Source organism: Myotis myotis, unplaced genomic scaffold, assembly GCF_014108235.1.
Source record: "Myotis myotis isolate mMyoMyo1 unplaced genomic scaffold, mMyoMyo1.p scaffold_m19_p_17, whole genome shotgun sequence".
Taxonomy (NCBI): Eukaryota; Metazoa; Chordata; class Mammalia; order Chiroptera; family Vespertilionidae; genus Myotis; species Myotis myotis.
In genome coordinates, this window is record NW_023416321.1 from 26666926 (window position 1) to 26678353 (window position 11428).

Below are 11428 nucleotides of genomic sequence, written 5' to 3' on the forward strand. Positions count from 1 at the left end.
GGGGGAAAAGGAGGAAATGAAGAAAACCCTGCTTCATTGGAGCAAACCATGTAAAGGTCACTGACAAGGAAAGAAAGGTTCTTCTAGAAACGGGGTGGTAGATAGTCAATATTAGGTTACTTTGTGTTGACCTAAGCATTCTTGGTATTCAGTTCCTTCTATTTAACTTCCTTGAAAAGGGGAAATTCTATAGTGATGACTCTATGGCAGATGGCAACTCAACGGCCTTTCATTTGGGCAGGAGCTCCCAGAGGCAGTGGGTGGGGTGGAAGGACCACAGGCTGGGCAAACAGATAGACCTGCACTCACACTTCAGCTCTGTGGCTTGCTAGCTAGAGATTCACAAACAATGAGAGGGAGGGAGGGGTGAGGGAGAGAAGGTAGGAGATGGGGAGGCACACGACCTCCTCCACAGGGAACGCAGAACTGAATTCTGGCGTCTGAGGCAACTCCTGTATCTATGTATCTTACAGAAATCAAAGCTGGTTGTCAGGGCTGCAGAGAAAAGGGCTACAGAGAACAGACGTAGGCAACAGGGTTCAGGCTGACCTGCGACCTCTCACAGCCTCCTCTCGGGCTGTACGGTATCAGCAGCACAGAGGGAAGAGCCCTTGTATAGGCAGCTAAACACATCTTATAGTAAAGTCCACTGATGCATTGAACAGCATTCTCAAGCAGGACATGAGTCAGGGGAGACGGGAAGAACAATGCCTTCCGACTATGGCTTCTGGTGTTTCTATATATCTTTTCTTTCTAAAATGTATCTACAGTGGTGGTGGTTTTTTCTTTTCTTTGCTTCCTAGAATAAAATCTTAGCTGATCATGTGAATTTCTGAACTTGCTTAAAAGTCAGAACCTGCAAACTAAAACAAAGCTATTTCTGTAAGTGTCTGGCATCCCAAACCAGTGAATTCTGAACCAGCCGCATTGTGTGTGAGAAGATGCTAACTTCAGAGGCCTCTTCCATGCTGTCTCGATCCTGACTCAGCAGTTACTGAGCAACGAGACAACACGATGGGCAAGGTGCCAAGCACTTTCATGTGCCCGACTTCAGAGTCTGAAATCTTTCAGGTTGACATCTGTAAAGATGCAGTAATAATGCATTCCTGACCACTGAGATGCTTATATTAGAAACTACCAACACTGTCCATTTCAGATTATAAAGACTGGTACATCGTTTTCTAAATAACTTGTTATCTTATCAGAAACCATCTACTTGTCTGACTCCGATGTAACTAGCTCACTATTCCTCACTACTAAGGGATGTTTTTGCAAGCCTTTGTCCTTTCCCATGCTGCCATCAGCTGTCCACTGGAGGTGCCCTTCTTTTATCACCAGCTACTTATGTGAATCTGAGTCAGTGGTTTAACCTCCACGAGACCCGACTTTCTTAGCTGTAAAGTAGGGATAAATACCTGTCACACAAGGTTGATGCCATCATTAAATAATATATATAAAATCAAGCACATGTAGGTGTTAAATACAGGTGAGTAGAATCAGAATCCCAAATCTGTTATGGGCAATTTTTACACTGATAGCGAATTTAATCCTGTTACTCCTAACTTAAGAGCCTGTGATGACTGCCCACTGGTAGAGAAGTTGAAACTCCTTAACTTCCCAAACCCAGCAAAACAAACTAGCTGCAGCCTGCTATTTCTAGCCTCATCATCCAACTTCCCTTCTCGGCATATGAATTCTTCGTTCTATTTTCAGAAAATGTTCTTCAACCCCTAATGCTTTTACACGTACTAATTTCCATCTCGAATGACACCGCCCACCCTGCCACTTCTCTAGCTGATGAACTCTCACTTAACTTCACAGCCAGCCTCAAACATCTCTGCTGTGAGTTTTCCCTGACTCCCTGCATTTACTTAATTGTTCCTTTCTCTTTGCTCCGAAAGCTCTTTTACGTACCTGTATTACTGCACTGACTTTGTGCTGCCCTTGTTTTTTACTCTCCTTATATTCTTTTGCTCCCATGAGAGCAAATTAATTCAGCATCTCCCAAACCAGCAGCACCAATTCTCTTGGCTGGCCAGAATTATGCCCTTGTCATGGTTGCTCCCCCAGCATAGTGCCAGGTACCTAAGTCCACAATAAATGAATAAGGTCCACGAAATTAAGGTGGCTTTCACAGAAATAAATCATGGCAAAGGAGGAAAGAGCGCGGCACTGCAAAGTGAGCCCTCCTGGCTGCTACCCCTTTAGCTCCACCAATGGGAGTGCTTTCTACCCTTTGCCATCCTGAGGCCTTGGTCCTATTTACCAACAAAGCCCTGGTCCATCTATAGGCTTGAAATTGCCTATTTTATTAGTTCTGAAGCAATACATTAAAATTAGAGCAAGTCAAAGGACTCATATGCATTTAAAATATTAACAATTGTTCAATTTGGTTAACTTGTTCAATAAGGTTAACTTAACAAGGATAACCTTATAGCCTGTGTTCCCTATTCTGAATATACCTACCATGCAGAAGTTTTGTGCGGATTAGGTGTTTATTAGCATTCTAATACAGTATTTAGAACACAGTGAATGCTACTATTATCAATTTAAAATGTTTAAAAATAAAAGAGCATCCATTTTGTATTTGCAGAGTAAATATGCATATAACTATCCATCATGAGAAAGTACACAAAAAGTAATGTAAGCATTGCCAACTTATTTATTCTTCTGTCTACTACACCTTTCTTTATTTTGGCTGCCTGGAGAGGACCAGGTACAAAGAACATTAACAGCTCTGTGCTGCCCTCTAGTGGTAAATATGCAATATAGTCCATTACAGGGTTTTGCTTTTATTAATTCCCTTTCAAACAGGAAATTCTAAGGAAACCAGTAAGAGAAAGTTTTTATTATGAATATAATTTCTTGGTCTGCTATCACTGACAGCTGATTAAGAGCCACTCCACGCCACTGACATCAATTTATTACTTTAATTACCACTATTTTTCATGGAATATAAAAGCACAAGTTGATGCTTGTCTTAAAAGCAAATTCTTGTCACTTGTTAGGTACAATGATCTGTTATTACATTATATCAAGTTCAATCTAGGAAATACCTTAGCTATCCTGAACACACACACACACACACACACACACACACCTCAGCTTCAAAACTAAAGTAGTACTAAACATTTCAGTTCTTAAAAGAAAAATTCATTTTTGCTTGAATTTGTTTAAATTTAGCATTTAAATATGTTCCTATTTGGTTAATAATTTAAATTCAATGGCCCAAAATTTATATCATTATCATATCACAAACTTACTGTATAATACTTATAACTCATGCGTTTGGAAGATACCTTATTATCTCAACAAGTCTGAAACAAAATCATTTCTATTATTTTTGAAGTTATTAGTAAAACTGACTTTTTTCCCTAACAAAGAAAAAAAATCCAGTAAAAGAGATAAGCTGCTTGCTAAACAAGTGTTTGGGGTGGGAACAGGGATAAGAGTAAGTGTATTTATTCAACCAAAACAAGTAGAATAAGAAACAACAATATGAACAAACCTAATAAGAGAATCCTTTCTCATACTATACAATTTGATATAAATAGGATGTTTTATTAAATTCTTTATATCCTATTTCCAAAAAGCACTGGGGCCACTTTTCAATAAAAGACATATATAAGACACAGCAGTAAAACAAAAATAGCAAATAAAATCCAAGAGAAATGAGAACGCAAATATAGTAACCAGTTTGTTAACTAAGTTGCTGGTATTGTGCTTCAGATTTGGGTCTGAGCCTCCTAGCAACCAAAGGAAAAAGGGACTAACGATTTACATATTTCTTACCTAAAGGAGCGGTTCTCAACCTGTGGGTCGCGAGCCCTTTGGGGGTCGAACAACCCTTTCACAGGGGTCGCCTAAGACCACCGAAAAACACATATAGAATTACATATTGTTTTTGTGATTAATCGCTATGCTTTAACCCTTTGTGGTCCAATTTTATTTTTGGAATTCAAACAGTCTGGTCCAAAGTAATTGACGGGATTGAATGTTGAACCGGTTTGCAGTGTCGACCTCAGCCTTGACGTTGGACCTGCTCCTAGCGCCTGGTCTGTCAAGTCAGCCTCGACGTTGGACTGAAAAGGGTTAATTATGTTCAATTTGTAACAATGAAATTGGGGGTCACCACAACATGAGGAACTGTATTAAAGGGCCGCGGCATTAGGAAGGTTGAGAACCACGGCCTTAAAGAGAAGAGTAAGACATTCTAATTCCTAAAAAAGGATATTCTCTCATCTTAATTCTAAATCTAATTTCTCATGTGAGCAAGTAATTAATGATATAATTAACAAGCTGAACAAAAATTATAGTAAATTTAAAATGAATGAATTTTATTTGCTGAGTGTTTGTGTTTATTTTGTTTTACATTTAGGATAGGCGAAATGAATATACTTCAAGCATAAGTGATCCAAATTAGTCCGAACTCCGAGCAGACTAGAGATAACAACACGTCTTCAAATATAATTTCTCTTAACCAAAAATAGGATAAGAGTTGAATAGCATAAATTAAAAATCTATAACCTTTAGTGATAGCCTGAAGGCTGTTATTTTCACATTTTATTTCATATTCATTCTTAGGGCAAAGCTCCTTGAGGGTAACAGGCCTATTTTCCAGTTCCTTTGTCCACAGGGGACATTCAGCTAATATTAAGACTAGACTGATGAGACAGAAAACAAACCTTGTTACTAATGGTTTTGTTCTTTTTGGTGAAGGTTTTTTTTTAAATTTTCATTTTTACCTTATAACAGTCTCCGCCAGGAATGATTTCCTGAATATACACAAAGGGACCTTCATTCCGGTTAATTCCTCCGAGGATCTTCAGACCGAGGCCTGTTTCCTTGGTAACGGTAATCATCTGCAAGGCAGGGTCCCTAAGATAAAGTAAATTAGCACTCACAGGTTACAAGCGATCTTACGAGGTTCTCCTTAAGCTACTTGTTGAATGAAATTCTTGGATCTAGATGACTCAAAGTACTCAGTACATTCCAGCAGCTACATGTTAAAAAGTATGGTGAAACAAAAGCAATCAAATGGATTGTCTCATCTGTAACTTTCATTTTCTCTACAAAACAACCAAACCATAAAAAAAAAAAAATACAGCAATAATGCTTATTTCTTTGGGGAACAAACAAAAATAGTTCAAAAATATAATAGAGATAAATTTTAAAAATTTATTAAAGGTGATAGAAAAGATTTGCTTTTATTGATTTTTAGACTATTTAATATTGAACAATTCCAATACTAGACATTTTAATGAGTGAGGTAAGTGACTTTAAAGTAAAAGTGGCCATTTAAAGCAAAAGAAATATAACCTCCATTTGAATTACCAAAAAAAAAGTTTATCCTTTTAATTGGGAGAAGTATTTTCCTGGTACAAAGCACTGCTCCAGCTGTGATTTCCATCAGACGTAAGAGCAATGCCATCAGAAAAGAGAGCGTGTCTAAATGTTCTGTGAAAGGTATCCCCCCAAGTTACATCTTAGAACACTCTGGTCAGAGCATTGACTTTCTCTTATGGGCTTGATTTGCACTAAGTAGTTGGAAAAAGTTCTGTGCTGAGCTGCTCAGCACCAAGACATGGAACTCTGTGCACATTCTGCAGCTAGGCCTGGCTGGTGCCGCTTGGAGACCGGACCTTTCCAGTGGTCAGAGGAGGAAGCATCAGGGAAAGGCCCCCTGAGTTTAACTAGCCGGACACCCTTCTCCAGGGAAGACCTGTGAACCTGAGTCAAACGGCTGGTACACACTTGTTCACCATGTAAGCAACAGTAGATGTCTAATGTAGAGCAGAAGCTAGTAAAGAATTAATCACTTTGAGAAAACATATATATAATTATGTGGTTCATGGACATATATACACATATATAACCTTTATGTATATTTATATGTATATGTAAAAAGAAGCACTGAAAAAACCACAAGAATAAAAATGGTTATCTAGGCGAGAAATGAGGCCGCAGAGTTAAGGACAAGCATGAAAGCAAGCCTTCTCTGAATGTGCCTTGTTATGTGGGTGTGACATGCTGCAGAATGGCAATTCTTCCCACCCCTGTCTGCATGCCTCTTGGAAAGTGACTCTACCGCTACTTCCATTAAAAAGTAAAGTCTACATCTCTATACCTTGAATTTGGACTTGACTATTTAAATTGCTTCAGCCAATGGTACTCCAGCAAATGTGAGGAAAATAGACATTTGACAAACACGTGTGCTTCCTCCTGGGGACCATTCCACTGCCACATAAAAAAGCCTGAACTGCCCGGCCGGTGTGGCTCAGTGGTTGAGCATTGACCTATGAACCAGGAGGTCAGGGTTCGATTCCGGTCAAGGACACATGCCCAGGTTGTGGGCTCAATCCCCAGCGGGGGGCGTGCTGGAGGCAGCCGATCAATGATTCCCTCTCATCATTGATGTTTCTATCTCCCTTCCTCTCTGAAATAACAAAAAGAAAGAAAAAAAGCCTGAACTAGCCTCCTGGAAGCTGAGATCAGGTGGAAAGAGGCAACCATCATCCAGCCTTCCCAGCTAGGCCCCAGAACATGTGAATGAGGCCACCTGACATCATTAGGTGTAGACCAGAAGAATTAATCACAAACTCATGGCAAAGGATAAAAGCTTGTATTTTTAATGCACTTGGAGGTGGTTTGTTACTCAGCAAAAGTTAATCTTATGTTACTTTTATACTGAAATTATAAAATATTTTAGATATTCAAAAATTAGATCAATTTTATAAAGCAGTCTCGAAAAATAATTCTAAAAGGGAATGCAGAATTTTCCCTTTACACTGATTTACACTAAAAGGTGATTATTGATCAACTTCTCATTACTGCTATCCTAGACCACAGGTTGTTAACTGTATAACACTTTCCACCAGACACTCACGAATATTTGACAGATTTAAAACTATGATAGTTCAAAACATACTAAATTTAATTTAACCATTACTTTTCAAGTAGACCGGATGGTACTGCAGCAGATGAATTTTTATTCATGGTTTCACCACAGTAGCTTGCATTTAACAGCCGTGCAAATGAGAATATGATGAAGAGTCTATAAATTCTTCTTTTCCTAAGACTGGGGAGGCAGAAAACAAAGTGTCATGTCTTAGAACAGTCAAATGTGCTCCATAAGTTTGCATAAAAACATTACATGCATTTGGCACATAAACAATATGTGCCTGTGTGTAGATGTTAGATGAATTTTATGTATTTTGGGCCATGTCATTTTAGTCATTGCTCATCGTATCTGAGAAATGTAAAGACAGTACTGTAGATAGAGACATAGATAAAGGTATCGAGGTATACCTATATCATCATAACATCTACATCTATATGAAAGCTGCACTGCTGACAGAAGTGAGGAATACAGGGAAGCTTTAGGTAACTACGATAGCTTCCACCATTAGTAAGTGTAAAAAGCACATAATAATAAAAGACGGAGGGAAATGTCTTTTCTGAGCACAAGGCTAGGAAGTTTATAGTCAGAATGTCTGCAAAATAATGATACAACACACTGTTGAAGAAAATAGAAATTCCTGTTGTCTCACCGACTATCATGAGGGACTTCCTGCAGATCCTAGATTAGTCTGACTCATATTACTCCACAAGCTTCTTCAAATTTTCCTGTGAAAAGAAAAAAGTATTTTGATCTCTCTCACAGACCCACTGTAAAAATTAGAGAACAGTGGTATCATTCAATTAAAAAATATTTGAACAGAGATTTACCACCTCTTCATAAGAAACAGAACGGAGTATACAAATGAAGCTATAAAAGATTTTAGGACCCGTTAGCACAATCCTCTCATTAAAGAAATGAGGGTCACAGAGATTGCGTACTTTCCCCACCCAAATAAGAATCGGTCACTGGTTGTTTTCCCAGCTAGAATGCAGGCTGCAGAACCTAGAATATGGACCTTGGTTTCAGATACACCTGGGTTCCAATTTGCGCTGCTGGGCTTTTCTGAGCCCGTTTCTTCATAGGTATATTAGGCAATAGTGATGGTTTTCCAAACGAATACCCATGTCAAAACCTAGCAAATTATTTCACCCTCAATATGTGTTGTTATAAATCAATGATACCTTAATCAAGTTAACTTTTTAAAAAATCGGATTTTCAGTTAAAAAGGGCAGCGGAAGTGGAACTCAAAGTGGTAATTTGTGCACTTTATCACATCAGAGATTCTTCAAGCGAGCATTAACTATTTATATAACCCTACAGCTGTTTAAGGACACTGACAAAAATCAGGAATAAGTCTCTTCCCTGGGGTAGACTTTACTTAATTGATCTTTTCTTAAATGACATTAAAGTTTCAGAAAATAAAGATATAAAAGGTCAGAGGGTTCTTTTACTATCTCCTTTCTTGTGTACCCAGGGGCATTTTCCAGCTACCCGTGCATTTTTTCCCTTTCAGGAATCCAAACAGTCAGGAATGCTGCTCATCTGTCTCGGGGGTGGACACATAGCTCTGCCTGTAACACAGCCCAATCCTGTGGGAAATACCGAAAGGCTTCAAAGGAGTCCTACATTTCTTGAAACATGAGATCTTCGTCAGAGTCACAGCTCACTGTTCTCGGAAGTTTCCGTAGACTCTCTGACTCCCTTCTGCTTGCCACACTCACGCACTCACCCGCCAGACATGTACTCAGCACAGTCATGCAGGCACTATGTAAGGGCTTGTGTTATACTGAACAATCCAAGGTCCCTGTTTTTACAGCATTTACCCTCTAGTGATGGGAGAAAAACAATTAAAAAAAAGGAACCGGCAGCCATAGCCAGTTTGGCTGATAAGATAGAGCGACAGCCTGGACTGAAGGGTCCCAGGTTCAATTCTGGTCAAGGGCACATGCCCAGGTTGCAGGCTCCATCTCCAGTAGGGGGCGTGCAGGAGGCAGCCAATCAATGATTCTCTCTCATCATTGATGCTTCTATCTCTCTCTCCCTCTCTGAAATCAATTAAAAAATATTAAAAAGCAGAAGGAAACAGCAAAATAAACTAACTTTCAGATACCAAAGGATAGTATAATCAAATTTGGCTGGGAGAGGAGTGCTAATTTAGGTCAGGTAGTGGTGTCTCAGCCAAGATCCGAATAATAGATCAGCCAGAAGAAAAGCTGAGGGACAAAGTACTCCAGGCAGAGAAAAGGCCTCAAGGCAGCAAAATAAATTTGGGACATTTACAGCATAGAAGGAGGTGTGGCTCACTGGTGGAGCATCGACCTATGAAGCAGGAGGTCCTGGTTCGATTCCCCATCAGGGCACATGCCTGGGATGCAAACTTGACTCCGGGTGTGGGGAGTGCAGGAGGCAACCGATCAATAACTCTCTCACATCATTGATGTTTCCATCTCTCTCTCCCTCTCCCTTCCTCTCTGAAATCAATAAAAATACATTTTTATAAAAAGAGGAGTGTGGATGGAGCCTGGTGAATGCAGACAGAAACAGATCGGAGATAAAGTTAGAAAAATAGGCAGGGTCAAGATGAACTAGGGTAATGGGTTGTGGAAAGGAGTTTGGATTTTCACTTGATCTTACTTCATGCAACCTGGCTATTCTCAGGAGACCTGAATTGGCCTTTTTCCTTATCTCTTACTTTTAGGTTGACTGAGCTTTAGCAGAACGTCAGAACGTCAGTCAGATGGTTCATTTGGAATATAATATGTATCCTGGGGCCAGGACAAAATGAAAATGCAAGTCCCTGTTAAAAAAATTATTTCAAGATCATGACAGCAGAGCATTAAACCAAATACAAGGCCCAACTGAGCCAGTGGCCCTTTTAAAAGCAGGTCCTTGTGCAACTGCACAGGCACACAACCTTGAAGCTGGCACTGATCTTGATAAAAGATACTGGTGAATGATTTCTGTTTTCATTTCACCTTATCTATCAATCATATAAACGTAGCCCGTGAAGTCTTTTACGTGGAGTAGCCCCTGAAACATGTGGCTTAAAGGAAGATGCCAAGAATAAGAAACCAGGATATCAAGACTTACTAAGGCAGCTTCATGCCATGAGTGTGCTTTAATTTATTAGGAAACAGTGAATATTCAGCCTCGTCTCAAGCAAACTGGAATTCACTACTTCTTACTATTTATTCAAATGCATTACTCTTCCTCCTTTAGGTACAGGAAAAATCTTGTAATATACAGCTGCCAAATAAACAGTTGTTTGTAATGCCAGATTGTTAGGTATTTCACATTGCCAAATGAACCCAGTAACTTTATTAGATAAACAGTTACAAAATACAGCTCAGTGACTAACATACTAAGGTTTAAATTGCAATTTCCTGAATTTATATTAGCCATTAAAATGCCAAAAAGTAATTAGAAACCAAATTTAAAAAATAACACATCTTTATAATCTGTAAGTCTTCAGAAAGTCTGAAAAGCAATAACACCCAACAGGGAAACATTGTGTGACTCAAAATTTCTTTTTTCTTTCTTTTCAACCTTCACCATTTCTCAGTCCCCACCCCCAAAATGATTTATATAAAAATAACCTATTTTACTTACTATGTAAAATTAGGCATTATCATATCTAACATCTAACTAGATAACTAGCTAGAAAGGGTTCACAAGGATTAATCATTTACGGCTGAGCAATGACATTACAAATTAAAGGTGCCCAAGTCTGAAATCTCAGTCCAGCCCCTTATATTTTAAGTTCGTTTGTAATCAACACCTCTACTACCTGCAGAACAAGGTTGTACTAGTCTTGCCCTGAGGTGCTCCCATTCCATTCCAGGCAGAATCCATTATGTAGCATTCATTATCATAATTATTTATGCATTATCACAAGCAGACTCAGACTCACAAGAATTGCAGCCAACACCACTTTATTGCTATCAAGATTATTGTACCTTGGAAAGGAATAGTTTCAGTTGCAATTACAAAACAAAATAAAATAATAGAACCCGAGACAAAGACACTATGACTGGCATTTATATGTACTGCAACCTGTTGCTACATGAAAAGGTGACCTAATGTTGGAGGGAATGTACTCTTGCTTTCAGTGACATTAGCATTTGCATGGGGCTTGAGTCTACACTGTAAGAAATTTAAAATATGACAGATCACGTCCCCAAAGAGCTGACAATCTGGTGTAAGAACTAAGGGAGATACAGATGAAAAGATTTTCAAACATTCTCATAAAACAAAACAAATAAATTTGTATAATCACATAATCTTGAGACTTTTGTGCCAGAGTAGAAAAGAGTCAAAGGGTGCTTGGATTTTATTGGCTTTTAAAAAAAAATAATATATATATTTTTTTTATTGATTTCAGAGAGGGAGAGAGAGGGAGAAAGAGATAGAAACATCAATGATGAGAGAGAATCACAGGTCAGTTGCCTACTGGGGATCGAGCCTGTAACCTGGGCATGTGCCCTGACTAGAATCGAACCTCAACCTCCTGGTTCATAGGGTGATGCT

At 38.9% G+C, this 11428-nt stretch overlaps 1 protein-coding gene across 3 annotated transcripts in view; it reads right to left on the minus strand.

The window, feature by feature from the left end:
• Window positions 1-11428, minus strand: part of STXBP4 (syntaxin binding protein 4) — a 121663-nt gene that overhangs the window by 108654 nt on the left and 1581 nt on the right. For all 3 annotated transcript variants that reach the window (XM_036340523.1, XM_036340522.1, XM_036340521.1), the window contains exons 2-4: window positions 7551-7626; window positions 6950-7078; window positions 4746-4878 (exon numbers count right to left, since the gene is read on the minus strand). In XM_036340523.1, the coding sequence (XP_036196416.1) occupies window positions 4746-4878; window positions 6950-6996 (180 nt within the window). In that variant the 5' untranslated portion in view covers window positions 6997-7078; window positions 7551-7626. The remainder of the gene's footprint in view (window positions 1-4745; window positions 4879-6949; window positions 7079-7550; window positions 7627-11428) is intronic.